Source organism: Cyprinodon tularosa, unplaced genomic scaffold (genome assembly GCF_016077235.1).
Source record: "Cyprinodon tularosa strain WSP-4 unplaced genomic scaffold, ASM1607723v1 ctg1037, whole genome shotgun sequence".
Lineage (NCBI taxonomy): Eukaryota > Metazoa > Chordata > Actinopteri > Cyprinodontiformes > Cyprinodontidae > Cyprinodon > Cyprinodon tularosa.
Window position 1 is genome coordinate 72970 of NW_024037824.1, and position 25308 is coordinate 98277.

At 38.9% G+C, this 25308-nt stretch overlaps 1 protein-coding gene across 2 annotated transcripts in view; it reads right to left on the bottom strand.

Annotated features, from left to right (window-relative positions):
• Nucleotides 1-1673: 1673 nt before the first annotated feature.
• The window catches only part of plch2a (phospholipase C, eta 2a), an 88818-nt gene continuing 65183 nt past the window's right edge, over nt 1674-25308 (bottom strand). Inside the window, exons 20-24 of one of the 2 annotated variants that reach the window (XM_038281844.1) lie at nt 23943-24022; nt 14990-16229; nt 14662-14673; nt 8505-8528; nt 4256-4361 (exon numbers count right to left, since the gene is read on the bottom strand). In XM_038281844.1, coding sequence (XP_038137772.1) covers nt 8515-8528; nt 14662-14673; nt 14990-16229; nt 23943-24022 — 1346 coding nt within the window. In that variant the 3' untranslated portion in view covers nt 4256-4361; nt 8505-8514. Of the gene's footprint in view, nt 4362-8504; nt 8529-14661; nt 14674-14989; nt 16230-23942; nt 24023-25308 lie in introns of both variants that reach the window. The other variant, XM_038281837.1, reaches the window with a different exon arrangement.

Here is a 25308-nt window from a genome sequence, read left to right on the forward strand (position 1 = left end):
GATATGTGCCGTTTACCTGTGCAAAGAAAGAAACAACGAAAGAAAAATGTCTGAGGACTTCAGTGTTGAGGAAGAGCATGAGTTCTTTGCCGAGCTGAATGCGCACTTTCGTCTGATTTGGTCTGCCGTGTTTTCCGTAGACTCGTGAACGCGCTTTCAGGAAATCCTATACACTACTGTTTATGCTCTAAAAACATTCTAAATGACTTCGTTTCGAGTAAATTATGGACGCTACCCACTCAGGACACTTGGAATACATTGGACGAGCAGTATGGAGGAATATTGACACGTTTTTTGTGGACTTTTATGGACCTTTCTGTCTCGGGCACTATGGACCTCCATTATTTGAATGTCAGCAGACAGCAAGAAGCCTCCCAGATCTCCAGATGCATTTGAGATATCAAAAAAGTACTCCAGAGTGTTGTTCAGCATGGGGGTGAGTAGAAAATGAAGGCTAATCATGTTTTGGGTGTACTATTCCTTTAAGCAAATCTGTACGTCAACCACGTTCGCTTTTATTTTAAAGTGACACATGGAGTTAAAGCATCATAGCGATCTTGGGAAATATCTGCGACTGAATGAGGAATGCAAGAAGTCATTTTGGATCCTTGTCTTTTCAGCAGAACCTGAATGTTTCTAAAGTTCTGTTAAATTTGGCTAAATAAAGGCTTCACTGCACAAACAGTATTACTGGATCCATTGTTTTCCATTTCTTTCTGTATATTATGATCACACCTTTAAAGGGGTAAATATGTTGTTCTATTGTGGAGGATTGTGGCTTAATTTATGAAATAAACTTTAACTTTTTCACAAACCTATACATGTAACCAAATATACAACTTCACAACTGCACTGTGCAAAAAATATGGAAACTCAAGAACAGACAGGAAACGGAGGACCTGGCATCTTTTAGTTGGAAACCATAAAGCATTTTGTAAGACTTTAGGAATGCAGTGAACCACAGTCAGGAGACATTTGCAAAAATATAAAGAACACAAACTCTGCTAAACCTTCCCAGTCTTATCCGACCTTCCATCAACTCATCCGGGCCATGAAAGAATCCAGAATATCTGGAGCGCTGCAGGACTCTCTAATGAGCAAAACATATCTGGTGTTGTGAACCTGAAACATGTTGAGATGACCAGAAATAACTGAAGGGTGGTTAAGGAGTATTCCTTCCAGAGTCATATTAAAGGCACCCACAGGCTTCCCTGGAGTTGCTTTACTGTACATCCAAGTCAGGGAATTTCCCATCCTTAGAGGAATGTATTATTAAGGAATACAATATTACTCTGAAGAAAACCCTAAAAACCTCAAAGTAAACTAAATCAGACAATGTGTTCAAAAGGTCTCCATCACCCATTCAAGCAGAATAATCTTTTCTTGGAATATAAGAAAGGACTAAAACATGTTTTTCTTCTGAATGATTGGGTCTTTGTTCTGGAACATTCCTTATTCCCACAGGGGGTCTGCTCTTTTTTACTTCTGCTGCAAAGAAGTGATGGCTGGTAAATACAGACCCCAACAGAGTACATCATTTCAACGTCCAAAACCGAGGCCAGCAGCTTGTTCGTGTCACTGTGTGTAAGCCTCAGTTCAACTGCTCTAATACATAATTTGTCTTTTTGCAACTCTGGGAACCTCTGACAGAATAAACAAATGAGCAGTGAAACTTTCAGTTATATGTGAGGTTTATTCAGGTCATAATTAGACATTGAGCTCAACATTGTTCTCAAAGAAGTGGACAGCAGGGTAGAGATGGTACAAACGTGCCTCTATACAGATCGTTCTCGTCTTCCTTGGGTAGCACAGAAATGAAAACAGGAATATAGACACGATGCTCGGACAACATAAAACAATCTGTAAAAGGCTAAAATCTTCATATAAAAATATTGGTAAAACAAAGTCCATCAGTCCAGTGCATAAAATGCATGCAGTCAACATAAAAAGAAAAGTTGGTTTAAACAAAGTTCATAGTTTAAACCAACTCCTTAAAAAAAAAGAAAAACAAAAAACAGGATCTTAGAGAGTGGACACACTATAGCATCAGACCTCAGTCTAAAACGGAGCCACTGATATATTTACTTATAAAATCAACACTTGCATTCTTGCATCGGAATTTTTTTTAAATAATTTTTCAGCAAAGACACAGACAAGACTCTTCCAGCATCAAACTACAATTTCTTCATGACATGCTATCATATTTAAAATATTGCTAATAGATGGACGGGTTAATAAAGCTTTCACATAAATTATCTAATTAATATCTTAACAGTTTGAGCAAAAATAAAAATAAAAAAAGAAAATATTAAAATCTCACTCTATGATCTATTGCTACTGTGTCATGTCTGGAAAATACAAACATGAAAGCAGTTTAGATTCAACACAAAAATTATCAATTGGGGAGGGGGGGTTGTTCCACAGCAGCAACTAGAACTTCGGAATATTATGGTTTGCAGGAAAAAAAAAAATTAACAGTCTGGTTATCCTCCACTTTATTTCTGAGCTGCTTTGTATTGGAGTTGGTTTCATGTGTGGGCAGTGGAAAGAGGGCTGGGGTGGGGCGGGGTGGGGTGGGGGTGTATATTGCCACATATCCAGTTCTTGCTGTGGAAAAGCACCTCATGATTTCTACGAGTACCGGTCCCAAAAAAAATGGGTCTTGGGTCTGAAACAGTTCTGAGTTTTTTGATCAGATACTTTGTCAAATAGTCTATTGTGGAAAATTGCCAGATATTAAATTTATTTAAAAAGATTGAGAAGGCAATTTATTTTAAAGCAGTTTTTAGCTGCTTCTCTCCCCATCAGTACCAGTTCTCAGAGTTTGAGCCTAAAGAACATTTTAGGGCAGTCAGACGTCAGGGGCGACTTTACATAGGAGGGGGATTCTAACTGACTCAGCAGGTCCAGACTGCTGCAGGGACTCTGGCCAATACAGCATGCTCCTTCTGGATTACCCCGTTCCTCGATTGGACAGGAAATTCTACTGCCTATTCCTCCAGTAAAGCTGAAGCTACCACTTTTACCTTGGAGCATCTTTCTTTCCTGGGCCTTTTTTGCCCTGTTTGCAATGTACCGCACCCTACTTTGGCTCCTCGAGGAGGTTCGTCGCACCAGCGTCTCCGGAACATCCTCCACCTCTGTGTCCCTAGGTCCGTTTTCTGGTGTAAAGTCACTTGGATTCAATGGTTCCACATCAGTCAGTTTGCGCAGCTGCTCCATCAGGTCACTCTGGGGTTGACACTTCCGTGGGCTGCCCTTGCGGAGCTGATCTTTAGCGGATTTCACAATAAAACTGCGGCTGATGCTGCGATACTTGCTGTCAAAGTTGCAAGAAATATCCTCAGAGGTCAGGTCACCTAGGCTTTTGGACATGCCAGCTGCTGAGGTTGCAGTTGTAATTGATGGCTTTTTGGTGGATGTCTGCTTAAGTCCTTCCATGTAAAGCCGGCACCAGGTGTGCCTTCTTTGGGTCAACCTACCGGATGAGTCCTCTGTACAGTTTTGATCTGGCTGCAGTGAGTGGGGCTCAAGCTCATCTTTGGGACAGTTTCCTTGCTGAAGGTTGGGGTTAGACTTGCTCTTGCTGACCCTTGGTTTGGTGCTTGGGTGGTTGATCCAGGGGGGCTCACTGCTGTTACTGGGCAGGATGATGAGGCTCCTTCTGGCCAGGTTAGGAAGAGAGAGGTCAATGACTGTATCATTTGAGGAGATGCTAGAAGAGGAGGAAACACTGTCTCTGTGGCTCCCTGGCTCCAGTTTGCTCCAGATTCGGTCGTTCATGGTAGCATCTGTACAGACCTCTGGTACAGGAGATTGAGCCAACCAGGCTCCATCCCCTCGAACATGCCCTTCGCTTTTTGCTCGTCTTACTGGGATGTGCAGTGGTGTAGCGGTAAAAAGAGTTCTCCTGGCCTGGGACATCTGAGCAGTTGGGATTGTTGGAGTTCCTATGGGGCGTCTTTCACCAGGGGGTTCCACTCTGAGATCTGGCTTTTTTTCTCTGCCTGCTGTCTCAACTCGAGTTTCTGGGGTTTTCTTCAGTTCTTCGTCAACGGTGCCTACATGTGCCTGTGAGTCTTGAGACGTCTCTGATATTTCTGTAGGACTGCTACCTGCTAAGGTAGCAGAGGCTGTGCAAGAGGTGGAGGGTTTAATTTCTCTGTTCACTTTAGTGGTACTGTGCACTGCTCCATGTGAAGCATTGTGTACTGGCGAATGTAAAATGGATGATTGATGGATTGGTGAGGATGTGGTGCGATATGGCAACAGGCTCCTCTCTGGGGTAGGGGCAAAGCTGCTACTGGGGATTCCTCCTTTCACTGATGAAGGGAAGCCCAAAGTCTGCTCCATGGAAATGTCTGTGGAGAGAGTAACAAAGAAAAAAACATTATGAAATTGGCTTTTCTATTCCAACCTGCTCAATGTTAAGTTCCCCCTAAAACATGTTTCAAACTCCTCAATTTAATCTTTACAGGAAGGTTTCATTTAGGAGATGGAGTCCTGCAACCAGAAATTGTATTTTACCTGTATAAAATTAGTTGTTTTTATTAGTATTCAATTAAATTCAAAAATGCTATATCAATCCCAAATGAAAAATAATCAATTCTAATTATTAATATAATGATTGACACAGCTCCATCTGTTATTTGATCTGACTACATGCACAAAAAACTGGTGACGTGATGTTTCATGCACAACTATGGATGCATAAAAACAAACTTTGCATGAAAATTTGTGGTATCCACAAAGATTTAAAGTGTCAATGTCAAGCTAAAAAGAACCAAATCTTACTCAGAAAATAAAATGCTGCTTAATTAATGTTAACTGAAGGAGTATGTTGTTTTCAAATGAATTAGAGTTTTGGGGATTTTAACTTGAACAAAGAAACTGAAATCACATTTAGCCTCAACACCGACAAACCATAACACACACACACAAAATGATGGAAACACGTTCAGTCAGTTGCAAACTGAACATTTTACTTCCTTACTCTTGGTGGAGGAGGACACTTTTTCTCAGTCTCCCCACTGTCCTATCTGCCTTGCTTTAGATCTGCTTTTTGTCTTCATTTTGGAGCCTCCTTTTGCTTATCTTCCAAAACTGAATCATGGATCTGGTAAGCTTGTCTTTCAACACAACTGATCAATGTTTTTCCAACAGCAGAACAGGGTTTGGGAGAACTATCTAGTCCAGATGGGTTGTTTTATTTTATATACACATTGAACTCTGTTAAAAGGGAGTTTTTCCTCTCTACTGTCGCTACAAGCATGCTTAGTGTGAGGGATTGTATTTGAGTCAATGCAATCAACTTGTTTTCCTTAGATAGAAAACTTTGAATCAATCTGACTGGATGATCTGGTTGAACTGTAAAGTGCCTTGAGATGACTTGTGTTATGAATTGGCGCTATATAAATAAACTGAATTGAATTGAATTCCTGGCAGAAATGGAACATGTCTGTATGTCTGACAATTATGTCAGTGAAGTACATGGATGACATGTACATAATTGTGCTGTCTGGAGTTTTTGGATACCTGACATATCGGGGGAAATTCTGAATTCTGAGTGGTTCTACTGGAGGTTTCTTCTATTTAAAAGGGAGTTTTTCCTCTTCACTGTGGCTACAAGCATGGTTAGTGTGAGGGATTGCCTTTGAGTCAATGCGATCAACTGGTTTTCCTTAGATAGAAAACTTTGAATCAATTTGACTGGATGACCTGGTTAAATTGTAAAGTGATTTAAGATGACATGTGTTGTGAATTGGTGCTATAGAAATAAACTGAATTGAAAACATGGACAGTCTTGGCCATTGTTAGGCTTCCCCGCATGTATGAAGGGATCTGCAGAGCTGGTTACACCCAGACTTTGATGTTAACAAAGCAATTTCAAAACCTGGATCTGATCCTGGCACAGGATTGCAGGCTGGCTGTGGGTTCTAGATTCAGAGGTGAAATAGTATAATCTTGGAGAAAGTTCTAAACTTATATCTGGCGGAAAAGACCAGAATTCTTTCTATTTGGACTCAAAATTGCGAAGAACAAGCAGAGACTCAAGGCTGATGGAAAAAAAAAAAAAATCAGCTATCTGTCTCCATCTGAAATCTGGCTCCCCTGCGTAGCCTTGGAAGATCTCATATTTTTAAGTTCTTAAGTTCTTCATGTAAACAACGTTCTGCTCCCTCTTTCACCTCCCATCCATTAAGACAGCTGTAGACCTGCTCTGTGTGTGACCGGTTGATGAAGATTACATGGTACTGCACTGCAAAAATGTAAATCTAAATAAGTCATTTGTTCTTACTTGAATTGAGGAGGTAAGTGCGACACTTCAATGGAACAAGACAATTTAATAAGAAAGACAAAGACAATAAAATAAGAAAAAAACAATTGAATTGTCTTATTTCAAGTGCATATTGTTTAAATTATCTTAATTTAAGAGTAAATATAGTCAAATTATCTTATTAAGCTGGTCAAATTAAGGTACGTTAAGGAACGTTTTTGCAGTGTGTCAACGACAATGGCCCCCCCAGGGACAGGTCTTCACGGACTCATTTTGCACACACAAGCACACAAGCATACTTACAGATACAAATACACACACCTTCACCATGACAACCCTAAGATGTTTTTTTTTTATTTTTATTTTTTATCTGTGTTGCTTCTTTGTGCTGAAGATAAAAGCGTGAAAAATGATTCTACCCCCCTCCTCTTACCCATTGTTATTCTTATTTCTTTTTGTCCCTAATATTAAAGGCAGCGGTTTCAATGGAAACAATATGTCCCCCATGTATTTTTTTGTCTTTTTTTGGATGGGCTTTATTTGAAAAACAAATGTGTTTGTCACCCAACGTTCCGGTTGGGTGACAGAATAATCACTGAACCATATGAGCCTTGAATTAAGTATTAAGGTAAAATAATGCAGTAACATGTACGCACAGTTTCTCTGTACACTGCAAGTTTAAAAAAAAAACTCTTGCTACAATCAACTTGAAATATGAAAGCTGGAAACGCTTCTATCTATACAGCCCTGGGAGAGGGAGCGACATCTGGATTGTGTGAAACTACACAATGTTTTCACTGTTTCCTCTCTTTCAGTCAGGAGGTGTTATGCAACACAAAAGGTTTCCAAGTATAGTAGGAAAGGCCCCAACACTGGCCTACATAACCTCTTAGAAAAAAGCTGGACTGGAGCTTACTTGGAAAACATTCCTCCATACCTCATCAACTATACTCCCACCCTGAAACACAAATCCACCCCTACCTAAACTGAATGTGTTTTTTTTTTTTAAATATGCTGCTTTGTGTGAGCCGAAAAAACTGGATATAAACAGAATTCTTACACTAAATTGTCAAAGAATTATTTGTCTAGCCAGAAAAAAAGGTCTCCGGTAAGAAGTCAGGACTGACCCTGCAGGCTGGTGGGGTTTTCCATTTTGAAGATTTTGTAGTGTGCACTGGTGCCCAATCATGCTGGACATAGGGGGGAAAAAAATCATAAAAACAAAAAAATGTGGGAACAACTAGGATGCTTATAAGGGTTAGAAAAAACATGGTAAACTTCTCAAGCTCTGAGAATCCCCCGTCACTGCTTCACCCAGCTATAAACCAGTCTTCAGTCTTTGTTGTGGCTATTTTTCTCCTTTTCTTTAAAATGTAGTCGACATTTAGTTTTAAAATCTTTTAACTGATGTATTTTAAGAGCTTCGTTGGCAGGTTCGTCATGACATTGGGAGCTGGTGCAGCTCTATGAAAAAGAATGCAACTCTTCTTTCTTTACAATAAGGTCAAGCACCTGTGATTTCTTTACTTTTTTCCCTCAAATATGGCCGATTGTTTCAATATGTGGGACAGCAGAACAGAAGAGAAAACTGTGGCACTATCCCACACACAACAGGACATCTGACCCTCCCCCCTTCCTACTTGGAACTGGAAGGCACCATCCCAACTGTTCCCACACACAATCGTTTATTTGGAGAAATGGTGTAAAGTATGATATTTTAGCTATTCTTCAACTATTGAAACAATGTATGTGTTAGGATACATTCATACTGTGAAGTTTGCAAAAAAAGAAGAAGCTATCACTAAAAATCACTCTCTACTTAAGAGACCATTGTACATTCTACAGTAAACTCTATGGAAAGTTTCTCCAAACTCAATGGTCTAAGTTTGATTCTTATGACTTTTTTCCAGCAATTTCTTAATTTTTTTGTGTTTAGAACTTTATTTAATTGTAAAAAATAGTGTATTTAAATTAACTGCTGAAAGGTAGGAATAGAAAATATTCTCATGTACATTTCAACTGAACCCTGTAACACTGGGTTAGGGTTAGATTAAAATTTTTATCTGATTCACTCCGGGCATAGGTTGGATGAAAAATGGAAATGAGAAAGAATTATGATTTAAAATCCCATAATGGGCAAATAAACAATGATTGGTGGCAAAAAAATAAATAAATACAATGACTTGAAGGTGTAACAGCACTACTTGCATTGATTCAGTGACTTTACCTGGCTCTTGTCATCCCCTCAATTCTGCACTAGGAACAGAGAAAGCATGCAAGAAGGAACAGAGAGGAAAAAAGGAATTATCAAAACTGCAATCAGGAGGAAGAAGAGAGGAAAAAAGCCATTTTTAGAGCACATAGCATTTTATTAAGACATGTTGCTCTGTAATGTCATAGTGTACCGCATGCAACAGGCAGCATAAAGATTGTACACATGATCTTCTCCAACAGAGCAGGAAACCAGGAGTTTGATTTGAAACAGTTTTCCCTAGAAATGATTTGTTGCAAATGAAATGTAGTCCATCTGAGAGATTTGGTAGTGGGGGTAAACACATTTACAATTCAAAAACACATTAACAAATAAAAAAAAAAATAACATTTGAAGAAACAAAATTATATTTTGTGAAACAAATGTATTTTTGAAAAAAAAAGTTAAAATTTTTAAAAACAAATTTACATTTTAGCAAACAAATTTACATTAACAAATAAACAAAATAACATTTGAAGAAACAAAATTATATTTTATGAAACAAATGTATTTTTGAAAAAAAAAGTTTAAATTTTTAAAAACACATTTACAATTCAAAAACACATTAACAAATAAAAAACAAAATAACATTTGAAGAAACAAAATTATATTTTATGAAACAATTTATTTTTGAAAAAAAAAGTTTAAATTTTTAAAAACACATTTACATTTAAGGAAACAAATTCACATTTTAAATAAGTTAGATTTTAGGTGAGAGAAAGTTTCATTTTAGAGAAAAAAAATACATTATAGGGAAACAAATTTACATCTAAAAAAAATTGACCGTTCGGAAACACTTGTACAAGTGCAAAGACAAAACTGCAAGTGGCAAAACACATTTACATAGCCAAAAACAAATTAACAAAAGACGGCTACACGGAAAGGGAATGTCCCAGTGGCCGGATGTGACGTCACGATTACCCTGACTTGTAGTACAAACAGCTCAATCTGTAGTCCTCCTGCTTCACGTGAAAAGTCAGCGGCGATTTTAGATGGAAAGAATTGCACTGAAGCTGTTTTTCTTAAGTTTACGCTAACCGAACAATGTTTTCAGCCAATTTACACCATTTTGTTCTTCGTGCGGACGGTCTCTGGAACTTTTACGGGACACGGTACAAGGTGGCAGGACCAAGCAGCAGGGCCGAGCTCAATTCGTGGCAGTGGCTGCGGCAGAGCCTGCCATCGGAGAGGCCGATGGTGGCCGCTGCCGGCAGAGCCTGCCATCGGAGTGGCTGTTGTTGCCCGCTGCTGGCAGAGCCTGCCATCGGAGAGGCCGATGGTGGCCGCTGCCGGCAGAGCCTGCCATCGGAGAGGCCGATGGTGGCCGCTGCCGGCAGAGCCTGCCATCGGAGTGGCTGTTGTTGCCCGCTGCTGGCAGAGCCTGCCATCGGAGAGGCCGATGGTGGCCGCTGCCGGCAGAGCCTGCCATCGGAGAGGCCGATGGTGGCCGCTGCCGGCAGAGCCTGCCATCGGAGAGGCCGATGGTGGCCGCTGCTGGCAGAGCCTGCCATCGGAGAGGCCGATGGTGGCCGCTGCCGGCAGAGCCTGCCATCGGAGAGGCCGATGGTGGCCGCTGCTGGCAGAGCCTGCCATCGGAGAGGCCGATGGTGGCCGCTGCCGGCAGAGCCTGCCATCGGAGAGGCCGATGGTGGCCGCTGCCGGCAGAGCCTGCCATCGGAGTGGCTGTTGTTGCCCGCTGCTGGCAGAGCCTGCCATCGGAGAGGCCGATGGTGGCCGCTGCCGGCAGAGCCTGCCATCGGAGTGGCTGTTGTTGCCCGCTGCTGGCAGAGACTGCCATCGGAGAGGCCGATGGTGGCTGCTGCCGGCCGAGGCCACTTATTCGCAGATAAAGTACTCCGTTCCATCAAGTAAATGTGACATTATAAAAGTTTTAATGCAGTTTATTAAGCACTAACATCACAATAAAAAGAAACCCATAAAGAATACATTTTAATACAGGTTATTAAGCGATAACATCACAATATATAGCCTATATATATATATATATATATATATATATATATATAAAACAATGTAGTTAGAAGTACTATAAATAAGGCATTTGCCGAAAAACGGCAGGAAAAATACCCAAAAAATAATTAAATACCAAAGAAAAGTAATTAAAAAACTACATGACAAAATAATAGTGGCTCCGGCCAGTAATACGCCCGGCTCTGCTGCTTGGTCCTGCCACCTGGTCCGTGTCCCGTAAAAGTTCCAGAGACCGTCCGCACGAAGAACAAAATGGTGTAAATTGGCTGAAAACATTGTTCGGTTAGCGTAAACTTAAGAAAAACAGCTTCAGTGCAATTCTTTCCATCTAAAATCGCCGCTGACTTACCACGTGAAGCAGGAGGACTACATGTTGAGCTGTTTGTACTACAAGTCAGGGTAATCGTGACGTCACATCCGGCCACTGGGACATTCCCTTTCCGTGTAGCCGTCTTTTGTTAATTTGTTTTTGGCTATGTAAATGTGTTTTGCCACTTGCAGTTTTGTCTTTGCACTTGTACAAGTGTTTCCGAACGGTCAATTTTTTTTTAGATGTAAATTTGTTTCCCTATAATGTATTTTTTTTTTCTCTAAAATGAAACTTTCTCTCACCTAAAATCTAACTTATTTAAAATGTGAATTTGTTTCCTTAAATGTAAACGTGTTTTTAAAAATGTAAACTTTTTTTTTCAAAAATAAATTGATTCATAAAATATAATTTTGTTTCTTCAAATATTATTTTGTTTTTTATTTGTTAATGTGTTTTTTGAATTGTAAATGTGTTTTTAAAAATGTAAACTTTTTTTTTCAAAAATACATTTGTTTCATAAAATATAATGTTATTTTGTTTATTTGTTAATGTAAATTTGTTTGCTAAAATGTAAATGTGTTTTTAAAAATTGTAACTTTTTTTTCAAAAATAAATTGTTTCATAAAATATAATTTTGTTTCTTCAAATGTTATTTTGTTTTTTATTTGTTAATGTGTTTTTGAATTGTAAATGTGTTTTGCACTTCTCAGCCACCGTAGATTAGAGTTCAACAGCTGGGTCTAACCATAACAGGAAGCCTATCATGTGAGCTGAAGGTTTCACATGGACACAGGAAACAGCAGCGCGTGACTAAAGCTCTGCCTGTTGCAGGAAACTCAGACGAAACCTTCCAAGATTCAGACTATGTCAAAGCTACAGTACACATAGATAGAAAGAGATATTGTTAGATTTATCAGAAATAGCTCAATAGAAAACTATTGGGGTACACGTATTATGCTAAAAAAGAATATAGGTTCAAGTTACTGAAATACTTGAAAAAGGAAAAAAAAAAGAAAATGAAAAATACTAATTTAAACCCCTATCCTAAATGTATTACTCTTAAAGAACTAAAAATGGTTTTCCTTTTTATTCATAAGAACTTTGCCCTCTGCTTTTGGGAACCTTTTGTCCTTAGGCATTAATAGAGTATGAGGGATCTCTTTTCTTCAACTTTATATAAATTATCCTGTGTGCTTTAACATTGACTTCAACATTAAATGAGACAGGCAGATAAGACTTGATTCGCATCATTTACTTTTTCCATTTCAAACATTTTCAATTTAAAGCAGTAGGGGTATTTGACTAACCTGACTCCGCCAGATGGATTCGCTCCGCATGTCCATCTGGAAACCTTCCATTGAAGTAATTTTGGGAAGGGGCGAAAATACTGGTTAGCTGATTGGCCTATGTTGGTGATAGACGGGCCAAATAAACCAATCAGATCAACGAAGCATATGATGCACTAACAGAGCGACGACAAAAACACAACCACAAGCCAGGCTACTCTTGCCGAAACCAGTCGGGAGAAGAGCAAAAACATCTTTTCCTCTGAGAAAAGCCTCCAGAGCAGTGTTTTGCTCTTCTTTCAGTGAAAAAATACTCTGTAATTCCGATAAAACTTGCTCGATAGCCACGCTAACGCTAGTTTCATCGGCTGAAGCCGCCATGTTCTTTAGACTGAACTGTCGCGCTTCTCGTTGCGTCACACCTCAACCCGCCTCAAAGCCAACGCTGATTGGACGTTCGTTTGGTGAACGGCTCCAAATTTTCTTTAATGGAGAGTCTCCAGACTGATCTGCGAGTGAAACCTTGAAAGCTGGCGAGATCAGGATGGTCTCACGAGGCTAGTATTTAACATGATCTAGACCAGATGCCATCTATTGGTCTGCGCGCGGAGCACACCGGTTAGATTTCTGTCCAACTTGCTCCTGTCTGCATCTGACGCATGGAGCAAGTGAGCAACTGAAACCACGAGAGATCAGAACTGGCTGTGCTGCATAGCACATGATGGGAAAACTCTCCAGGCACAGGTGAACAAACCGGTGCTTAGATCCAAGTTTTATCAATAAAAACACCCCTACATGCCCTCTCCTAGTCAGCTTTATTTATTCAAAACATGCATTAAAAACAAAATAATGCATAAATCAACCAAACATATATTACTATACAACATTACAAACAAATACTATTGGAAATATTTGTTCATAAAAGGCTGAACGTTTTTTTAGATTTATGTGATGAATGTAATGATGTACATGTTATAGAAATATGCAAAACAATCTACAAATAAAAAATAATTGCAAAAATTTGGCTATGCTTGGCTAATTATTTCATACTTTTGTGTTGCAATATTTAGCCTTATTAAGAGGCTAATTGCTAAATGTGGGTGATAGGGTATTAATAATTAATAAATTAGGTGGTCTATTATTAATAGATATAGTAGAGTTAACTGTGAGACACTATCAATACAGTACATAGGACTTCATAGGGAATTTTGTTTTATTATGTATATTCCATCAACAATTAGCACAATGCAAACTAAATTCCAGCCATCTTTTAGTTGCAGACAGCTCTGTCCAGCTTTTAACCCCACCCATAGGTACAGCTGTAGACGGTGTTTATCTTAAATGCACCGATTACTACAAATGGGACTGGTTCATTAGCACATAAGTTAAAAAGATCTACAGAGCTCTGCAGTTCATAAGGAAATTCATGTTCAGTTTATGCTAATTTTAAAATAAATCTATTTTTTTTTTTTTTACTTTTTTATTACTTATTGCAACTGGTCTTTGAGTTTGTACCAAAACAAAAACCATCTTAGAATCAAAGGTTGGCTAAATACTGTTTTATATTATATGCCTCTCCATCTACCTATACATGAAATTAACTGTTATTTTGATACCAAAGCCCTTTTGTTATCAAATGTTATGCCTGTTTATTGAATCTTACATATTACAATAAGACAATAATAGAAGGCACCATAAAACCAGGACAAGATTAGAAATAAAAAACATCAATAGCACAACTAAATTCATGAGATAAAAGTCTGGAGGAACAAGAAGTTTAGGGGTCAGGCTGAAAGGTCTCGTTAACCTTAGTTCTCAGCTTAATATGAAGAACATTCATGAGGTTTTGGTCTTCTGCTCAAAGACTTAGAGGAGCAGAGTTTGTAATTAAAAGCTGAGATAAATGGTCAGAGGTCTGGTCGTTTAGAGCCCTGTGGATAAGAACCAGAATTTAAAATTGAGCTTAAGACTGCAGGCAGACGATATTTAACCTCTCCACTGGAGGCAATGCTGACCCCTACCAGAGATTCAACATCTTGTAAAGTTTCCACTCTATAAGTGGAAATATGCAATCAATACTAGTTGCAGAAACAGATTTTTATGTATCTGCACTCAAAAAGCGTCAAATAATGCCGGACCTTGTTTATTCAGTATGGGAGATGCCCCCAACATGGCAAGACTACCTTTTTGTATATTTACCTCCTATATGCAATTTCAAATCAATAATAATTGACTTAACAGAACATAAAGTGGTCTTCTAATGTTAGATATTGCTACAGTATTGAAAAATATATATATTTTTAATATTGTATGCAAGAAGCATAAAGTCATAATACTGCCACAGTTCCTGCTGGCTTTTCTTTATGTCCGATCAAAGGTCTGAACAAACTTTAAGCCTTTTTGTTATTGGGTTATCTATTTGTCTATGTGATAATTGATAAAGTAGAAGTTTGGGAATGTGAGGTTCTGTTATTTTGTTATTTACATTTAACTAGTCCCCCCCCCAAAAAAAAAAAAAAAAAAAAAAACAACAATAACAACTTACCGCTTTTCTCATCTGTCAAGCAATTGGGCATAGTTATGCAGGGAATATTTAGAGAAAAAACCCCAACATATTTAATATGAGATGGTTTGTTATAAAGATGTTTGACTAAAAAATTGAGAATGTTGGGATACAAAACAACTAAACAAGTAAGCACTAATTCATCTTACCATCAGGTATGGGAGGGTGGGGGGTGGAGGGGTTATAACTACAGTAGGGCAGGCCAGGAGAAAAATCCTACCTACATCTACAACCAAACCAGGACATCATCTCCATGTACATGGAGGCTACATCAACTCTAACCACAGCAATAGCCTCAGGCTCATCTTACCAGCAAAGAACATGGGGGAATTATGGTGCAACTCTTTCATTTTCTGAGCAAACAGAGCGTTCATCTCTCGCTGCAGAGTACCTGCTGCCCTTTTGCGGCCATCAAGGACAGAGCGTGGAGGTAGCATGGGGGGTGACTCCAGGCTGCTCAGACTGTCCAAGCTGTCACAGCTGCTGCTGCTGTCACTGAGTGAAATTGATTCATTCACAGTGAGGACTTTTATTGGAGTCAGCAATGAACCACAAACAGACCCATAGTTGGGGGGTGTAGTCTGTTGCCAACACAAGTTGGTTCTGCAGTTTGGAGTCATGCAAGGTGCTGGTGTAACAGCATTAGGGGAGCGTCTACGCGGAACGCTGCAGGACCGGATGTTCCTGAGATGGGATTGAGGATGAGGCCGTAAATGTTGGGGACCAAGAGTCTGTCTTTCTTTACATCTGGAGAACGGGACAGGACTTAGGTCAGGCTGAGGGGAGAACTGAAACTGGGGTTCCCTGCAGGATTTGGCATTGGAGAGGGGTTGATGTAGGTCAGGGGTTGCAGCTGTATTCTTTGTAACCAGTTGAACTTGTTTCTTTTCTGAGGACGACTGTACACTACATTCCTTACTATCCACATCTACCTTTCCAGACTTCCCTTTTTGCATTTCCTCTACTTTTCTTTCAGCTTCGGGACTCTCCTTAGACCCTATCACACATGTGATGCAGTTTGAGGACATTCCTACCCTGCCAGAACTAGTGAGTGCAACTCGAGCAAACACCCCGGGTTTCATGTCTAATGGCTCATGAAAACGGAGACGGTTGGCCCGTTTTAGAGGCTCACTCATTGGTCTTCGCTTGGCAAAAGGACAGCTCTTACCTTTACCCTCCTCTGGGTGGAGAGCTCCATTGGTGCCAGGATGGTCCCAGGGACCCTTGGCTTGGTGGGAGGCTAGTGACTCCCCGTTGTGATGCTGTGGTGGAGTGAACTGATAAGAAGTGGCGGAAGAGGCCTTGTCTCTATTCTCAGACTCTCGCTCTTCACTAGCCCCCTCTGAGCTGTAATCTTTGGTGTCAATGGGGATCTCAGGGAAGCCCTTTATAACCTTGGGCTGGCCTCTGGTGGGTGCACTGGCAGTGCGGCGCAGGAGGTGGGCACCAAATGGGTGTTTACGGCAGCGGTGGACAGCAGCATGGCTGTCTAGAGAAGCCTGCTTTGGGTTTCTGTGAAACAGACCCTTTATACCGCTGGCTGCTCTGGCCTGCAAAAGACAACATAAACAGTGTCAAAACAATGAGAACAGACTAATAAGGGATTATTCTACATGAAAAGCTTCTCTTAGAAAAAAGTAACAGAACAAAGAAATTCACATTCAGCATGCTTTTAAATGATTTACATTTATACATATACAGAAGAGACATACATTACTGTGCAAAAGACTTGAGACATGCCACATATCTGCATTTACTTATTTCCAAACCATTACTGTTTGAAAACTGGTTTATCTTAAGTTTCCCGGACCTTCTGAAGCTCTTTGCACAAATTATTGATCTATAGACAGTCACAGAGAAAAAGGCTATTACAGTGGCGGCTGGCCAATAGAGGACGCTAATGCTCCGCCCCACCAGCCCAATGGCCTTGATTAAGACATAAAAAATCCAAATTAAAATGATACAATTTTTATTTTATAATTTATATTTCTAAAAAATATTTTGAAATAAATAGTGATATATATTTTTTTAGATGTGCAAGATAAATATTTAATGTCTAATGACGAGTAAAGCATTAATTCATATTTCAATGGATTGGCGACATATTTCCACCGTAGGGTGCAACAATGTTCTCCCATTAAATCCCATTAAATTTAAAAAGAGAGATCATATTACTCCCATCTTAGCTTCTCTTTCTTGGCTTCCTGCCTAAAATAGACTTTAAAATCCTCCTTCTCATATATATAACCTTGGACCATCTGATAATCCCTTTTATTCTTAACAGAGCACTTTGCTCTCAATCTTTTGGTTTACCAGTGATTCCTCGAATTTCTAGAAGTAGAATGGGAAGCAGATTTTTTAGTTATCAGGTTTCTCTGGAACCAACTAACATTTTTAGTCCATGAGGCAAACACCCTGTGTACCTTAAGTCTGTGCTTTCTACTTTCCTTTTTGATAAAGCTTATAGTTAAAATTGCTCAGGATAACCTGAGCCACTTCTACAGTTATGCTGCCATAGGCTTAGTCTGATGGAGGACATAGGGACCACTTTTCATCATGCTGCTTTATTCTACTTCTATTCCACAATACTTGTTATGTCAACCCCTAAAGTTATGTTATATTTGCCTTTTTAAGTCATAGCAGCTTCTTCTGGTCTGGTTCTCTGTTTGGCTGTGACATCATCCTGTAGGGAGGCATCATCGGGCTGCTGCCATCAATCACTTGGATTATATATGCACAATAGAGTTGGACCTGTCTATCAGTGATTAGTCATTTGTTTCTGCTAGACATAGCTAGGCATAAACTGCATGCCTTCTCTTTCATCCCTTTTAACATGAAAATAACCTCATAATCTTAAAGATAATGGTGAAATAATTCCATGGTTAGCTCTGTCTAACACAACAAGTTTTCCATAATCACTTCTATGCATCTTCCTTTTGTTTTTTTGCTTGTGTCTCCTCCCACCCTGAGGCTGACTGGGAGTTCAAAGTGAAAGGGCCCATTTTCAGGGGGAAGGCCACTCATACCAACCCTGGTTCTGCTGACAATGTTTCTGTCAGGACAGTTTTCCCTCTCTAATGTTTTTGCACATATGCTCCCTAAACCTGAAGTCCTATATCCTCCATAACCGCCCTGCTCTGTTCCAGACTGCCTGCACAAAGCAAAGTCTACAGCCTCCGCTGTTACTCCCATCTTGCTCCGGTCTTAGTTGTTGGGAATATATAGGAATTATGCTCTAATTTGTAGTTACCAATCTTTTGTTACCATATTTTAATTTGACAAACTGGATCTTCTCATTCTTTTCCCTGTTTGGTGCGATTGCAATTGCGGATCTTGACCTGGCCGGACCGGAGTGAAGCAAAGAATAGCCTAGCTCCGTATTTTGACGGTGAATGATGGACAACACATACGTGCGCGATGACGTGTGAAGAGTAGTGGTGGATGTGCAACAGTTCTCATTGATTAACACTCTGCACGACGTACGTCAGCAGCATTACTTCCAAACTGATCCATTCAGTTCACCGTTCACATATAATATAAACGTACTGTATTCAGTGAACGTCGTTCGTTGAAAGTTACAAAAACATGCAGTACTTACAGTTGAGTTATTGTCTAAACTGATAATCCAAATCCCACTAATGACTGAAAGAAAAAAAGAAATCTTTGAGATTTTGATGGGGAAATAACTGTTATTATAATTATCTACTTTTAAATATTCAGTTCATGACGGTTAAAAATCTGGAGATATGGCCTAAACGGACCGGAGCAAAAAAACAGCTGGGCTCCGTATTTTGACGGTGGACGACAGAAGACGTAAGTGGGCGGTTACGTGCAGAGGAGTAGTGGTGGATGTGGAACACTTCTCATTGATTAACATGACTGACAAGTACTCTACACGACGATTTGAGCGGGGCGGAGCGCTCACGAAGTATGTGGAATTTGGGGGTAAGGGATTGCTGAAGAGTCATTAACACAATGAACACAAATATCTACTGTTGCCACATCATCAAGAAGGAGCTGATGCTATGATGTCAGTGACTCGATGCAACCAGCTGGGTTTCCTTAGACAGGAAACTTTTAACCAATTTGAAAATGGCTGAATGAATTCTCTCTGTTAAGCACATCAAGATGACATGTTGTGATTTTAATATATAAAAATAAAATGATTAAAATTTTTCAATACTAGTTTCCCCGCGTTCTCAATTTGCCATCATGGTTGACTACAAAAATTAAGAAGAGTAAACAATCTGTCAAATTCAACTTTGGAAAGCCTTCAGAAGACCCGGAAAACTACTGAATAAGAATATCAGAACAAGAATCCAACTGCATGGATTAAAAGAGAAAGAAATCAGGAATACAGAAAACATTTTCCACATTGTATATCAGAATATATCATTGCTACTGTTAAACATGCTGACCGGCTTTGAATTCCTCCAGGATTCAAAGTTTTGACATCTAAAAAACCTACACATTTCTCTGCAAAAGCTTTTTTTTTTCTTACAGATAAACTATTAGCGGGAAAAATGCAAGACATGTGGAAGTGTTTTTTTTAAATGTACAACACCAATAATGAGTGCCTGCACAAATAGAAATAGTTTGCTGATGTTACATTGGATGGTCACAACAGCTGAAAGGGAATTCAAAAGTGGATGGAAATATTTTTAGGAATGGAGCAGAACAACACGCATCACAAAAAAGAATCGTAGATGCTTGTGGGGAAAGAAGGTGCCTTTCCAACACAGGACGTGCACAGGAATGCATATTATTGGTTGGAACACAAAACACTTCAAGGTACAGTGTAATAAAAAAAAAAAAGCTTTTTATTTAGTTATCTAATAAGTCTTTAATTTAACAGTTTTTTTTCCTTATATGACCCCAAAAAGGTCATGACTCTAACTTTGGCAATCAATGTGCTACAGTAGATCAATGCTCTACAACAGAGTGGAAGCATTAAACACTGGTTTAGAGCAGCACAAACTTTACAGGGATAATTGAACAGAAGAAATACTTTTTTTTTCTTCTGAAAGTTTTACTTAGGGGGAAGTTGTTTCACAAAGACTGTTTGTGTGGAAAGGCACCCAAAGCTTGTAGAAGTTTGCTGCACGCTGACATTTGTTTTTGCTTTTTTTGTCCGCATTCGAGTCGTTTCATAACACATTAGTAATGTCACACAAAGATACACTGAGAATAAATGAAAGTTATTTCTCTTGTTAACAGTAACTAGCAAACATCTTGCCCTCTTTTCGTTCCATTATCATTTTCCTTCAGCCAAATCTGAGGGCCCGTTTAAAGTCATGAAATAAGCATCTCGATTAGACATCAGGACTTAAAAAAGCCGCTCTAAAACTTTTGGTTTATTGTTTTTTTTTTTTTGCCATTCAGTTGAGAACTTTGAATGGTTTGTACTGCCAGACGAGAATGTACTGAGTCTTCAAGTCCCAAACTTACTGAGCATAATGCATAGTTCCAATGAAAATAGGTCATCTTGGTTCTGAAGCAGCAAAGGAGCCCCAGATCATGACACTACCAGCACCATGTTAGGCTGCCAGTATATACGGTTATTTTCTGAAAGCGCTTTTAGTTTGATTCATTATTCAACAATCATTATTCAGATCTTCACAAATCTAGGCATCGTCAGGATGCTTTTTTATGGAACTGTAAGATGGGCTTTTGTCATGTTTTTGGTCAGTAGAGGTTTGGTGTTGGAAAATATTAATAATATTCTCACTGTGCTTCATTGGACTTCCAAAGCTATTGGAATTGCTTGATGACCTCTCCTGGATTAAAGATGCCAGTGACCACTATACTTGTTTTTATTTTTGTGTTTTTTGATCGGGGCAGTGATGTGTTTCTCCTTAGGATACTTCACCTTTCCCCATGTTTCCAAATGTCCAAATAACCCTAAACTTAAAGTCTACAGGTCTGGTATTAACCAGGTTTGGGGTCGGATTAGTAAAGTTAAACTGCTCTCACATGTAAAAAAATGCCTTTTGTTTCAACCCAGGTTATCTGTGTCTGAATAATACTTGCTTGGCTTGAAACACTGCAGCTGCGGCAAAAAAAGTAAAAACAGAAAAATAAAAACTGTGCCAAGGCGAATGCTTTGTCACAAATCTGTTCATTTAACAGGTTCTGTTAAAAAAGGGGGAATAGGTCCAGGAATGTTATGAAGAAAGTAGATCCAAACAGCCCAGCAGTGAAACAATTACAGGATGGATCTTCAATGTAAACATAAAAGTAACACAATAAAGTTTTATTTTATATTCAATCTTTGTCAACAAAAATAAAGTCCTTCGTTACTAAGGTTACTAGTGTTTAGCATTTCTTTAGTTAAACTAAAGGATGAAACTAAAACCAGGATAATTGTTTGGAATACAAGCTCTGCTTGTATTATACATGTTCTGGATATGTGGAATATTTTATAATTTTCAGAATATGCATTTTTAAAGTAGCCAAACATGACATTGGCTAAATTATTTTATTTTTTCCTAAAAGGGCCTGCTATTATCATATTGGGTATCATATTGTGTCAAAGTCAGGGATCTTGTGGTTTGAAAAAACAACGTTGTGTTTGAAATAAATCGGTCCGGAACCTATGAAGTCAACAGGGTTGACAGAAGTTGGTAAAGACGTCAATGTTGGAGTCTGCATTTTTTAAATTTTTTTATTTTTCGCTATCGGGACGGAACCAATAATGGCGAGCCATTATTTTATTTAAATAAAAAAAGGGTCAATTTTTATGTTTTCTTTAGATTACAAAAATAAATTGTAATAAAAATAATCCTATTGATGATGTTTTAAAAAAAAGACCTACGAAAAGACTAATTTAAGACATTTTAATACCAATTAAAGCCTTAGTTTTATTTTGAAGAATTCAATGCCTTTTAAGACTTTAAGGACCTGCGGGAACCCTGCATATGTGAAAGTAAAAAGTGACACGTGAGTCATGTAATAATAAAAAAAAAAAACTTCTTTCGCACAAAAGCTTTTAGCAAAGAAATTTTTTTTCCCAAAATTGGCATGCACAAATGATTAGAATTTATAGAATTTCAGGGTCAATATAAACGCACATAGCGTCATAAACTCATATAACCACTTTCTCTTGGCTCAGAAAGGCCATTAGACATGCCTTTGTTCATCACACTGGTCTGACTGGCATTATACATTTTTTTAATTTCATCTCGCTGCCTTGTTAATTCATCTTTTTGACAAAGGAGATGATGTTATGAGTATTACATTTCAGGCCTACAATGGCAGACAGCTGAATAGGTTTCCTGTAGTGTTTTATTTATTTTTTACTTTGGATCTACTTGAGGAGTGTGATGAATGTACAGGCAGGTCAGGCCTTCATAACTCATGAGAAGCATGAGTTGGCCTGACATTATTATGCTAGTTGTTGCCGTCAAGCGTGTTTGGTGGTGGATCGTTAGTGTGGATGTTTAGGCTCATGCAAGATCCCAACTGGAGCTCACTACACCTGAGATTTAACTGACGCTTCGGGCTCCTAAAACTTCCCTGCCTTTAGTGTTTGGTAAGAGACGGTTCCACTGAAATCACAAACAGACACAAGAAGAGAGTGACAATCAGAAAGAGAGAGGATGAAAGAGGGGAAAAAAGATGTGGGGTGAACCGAGACAGAAGTCACAGCAGGAAGCAGACAGACTGCAGAGGAAAGGAAGTTCAAAGTGAGGACATTATGAAGAAGAACATTCACTGCGTGGCTGGAGACAAACAAAACAATGAAAAGCCCAATGATGATTAACTGCTGGTAAAATTACCAATAAAAAACATCTTTCTGGGACTCATATGAATTGTTTTAGCTGCATGATTACAGACAACAAAAAAGACAATAGAACTGCATAGCTATACTTAAATTAACACTAAAGCTCCTTTTCCCGAAAAATAGGAAATACAGTTTTGATGTCAGAAAGCCCTTAGAAATTAGTGTTACAGTAACACCTGGTAAATCTGGCTTTAGATGAATTCTAGATCTATAACAGGTTCAAACAGAATCAGCTTTCCAAGTGTTTTAGGTTAAGTGACTCAAAAATCCAACACTGTGATATTTTCAGCAAATTGAACAAATAATTCTATTCAATGTAAGACGGTCTTCTTTAAAGTCATCCATTTTTATAGATTTTGTTCCTAGAATTATTTTACCTCCCATCTAAAACGCTTCCTCAGCTTTAAAGGTTATTTGGGGAAATCTGTTTGCCATTAATCAACATAAATAAATAATAATTCTGCTGATCAACTCACAAAACTGAAGCTGCAAAGTTTTTAAAAGGAAAAGTCCGATCAGCAAGGAATAATCAATGGATCATTATTGATACCTAAAACTAATAGGTTTGCTGTGATTTAATAAATTTAGCGTTTATCAGTAAAATAATGAAAATAATTTTCGTTGGGATCACTTAGCGGCCATTTTTGCCCAAATATAGTAACCCCTCCCTCCTGCCATCTTCTGGCAGTGACGTCATGGTGCGGTAAGCCTAGCGCCATTCTCCCCGCTTTACAAGCTAAATCAATGGGAACTACTAGACACATCTGCAATCAACAACAATTATTGAAGATTTCCAGAGGACTTCACCATTGAAATTCACCAGAGCTATAGTGAAACTGACAATGCCCACGTGCATGGCAGTTGGATGTTGGAATACATCGGGTAAAAGTGGAAAAACAATCAGTTATTTCACCTTTTCGATTCCTGATCCTCCACAGACGAGTTAATTGTTGGATTGCCAATGACGAACCCGTCTGTAGAGGATCATGAAGGGAGGATTTGCCATCGAACTTCTGGCCAGAGAAAAAAAACACGTAATATGTAGCCAACATTTGGAAGAAGAATGTTTTCAAGATGACTTGGATAATAGCTTGTTGTGACAAACACCAGATACAGCACTGGGACTTGATCAACAGCCGATACCGCACCGTGACGTCACAAACCAGTAGGTGGCAGTAGTTTTCTTTGACAAACATGGATGCCTCCAGTAAAGCATATTCAGATGAAAATTACTCTTAATTAAAACACTTATCAGTTATTGAACAGTATGTAATAATTTATATTTTATGTACTTTCAGAAGTTTGAATTCTGAATATGACCGGAGTTTTCCTTTAAACGACACTCTTGGAGTCATGTTTATCCTACAGATACAAAATGATAGAGCTGTCAGATCTGTTCCTCAGAGGTCTGTATTCATTCACACATGCAAGGTCAAACACAGATATTAGCTCGACATCAGCCTCCTCAGGCACTACCTACCTTACCGGTGATGTCATTCACAGCCACATGAACAAAAATTGAAGCTTCTTCCATACCTTCCAGGTAAACATGCCGATAACCTGTGCACAAATTCAGAAAACAACCTCAGTTCACATGTAAATATGAACAAAAACTTGAGTTTTAAAAGTGCTTTTCCTAAAACAGTAAGAGATTTTATTGCCTTTTCTCCGTTTCACCATTTTATGTGATGAACCCAGTTGGGTTGCAGGGGCGGGGATTTACTTATTTTTAATGTAAGAGATTTCTAGTCTGTAAATTCAAGCAAACAGTTTGCCATTCAGTGGTACATTGAATTAAGGGAAGCTGACAGACCTTTACATCTTCCTACAAGTTTAGGATCTCAAAGCATTCTCATACACAAATACATCTATTGTTATAGGCAATTTTGATCTACTCTGCGACATCGGGAGGCTTTCACATCGTTTGTACTGGAAACAAGCGTACAACTTTGTTCTCTTAGCTGATCCTACTTGTCTTTTGATTAACTCTTCCCAGATCAAGGGGAAGTCAATGTTCCAGAATATTTCTTTACTTCCTCTGTTCTGAGAAACTGCCTTTTGATGAGAGGCTCCCTTTTCCAATAACATGTGATGCTTTTCTTGGAAACAACTGGTCCTCCTCTCTTTCTGCGTCTCAGACTCTCTTCAGGGAGATCTATAAAGTTAACATTTCTCTGTTTAAAATGTCCTTTTAAACATCATGTTTTATTTATATCTTTAAAGAAAAATCTAAGCTTCACAACAGAAAAAGACAAAAAGGGTTAAGCTTAATGGCACAGCTTTGTAGTGAATTTTCAAAGACCTTTTCCAGTGTTTCAGTTAGATAACATGTCAATAAAAAAAAATATATGAACATAACTTTCAGACATTCAAAAAAAGTAAAAAAGAAGAAGTGTCAGAAATAGCGTTGAGTTGCTTTATACATTAGCCCAGCAAAGCCTTATTTTTGTTAGACAACATGCAAATTGAAACACTTTGGAAAGAGAAGCGTTTGGCTTCTTTTGTTGGCCTGCAATGCCCCATACCGGTCTATGCCTCTGAAAGGTGGGTCTTTAAAGGGAATTATTGCCCTGGCTGAATAGGCAGGGTCTTCTGTTCCCCTGTAAAGGGGATGGGGTTGCGCTGCTAACGGAAAGGGATTAACTCAATTGCTGCGTTGTAGGTTTTTGAAAGCTGAAACATGAGTCCACCCCCCCCCCCCCCCCCCGTTTAAGCTTTATTTTTCGTTCTTAACATAGATGGCTTTCTTCACGCTCCTCTCAAAACACCTATTTCTTTGTCCAAAATGTGAATATTCTGGAACATTCTTGTCCTCAAAAGTCCTCAAACGAATAACATTCTTCTGA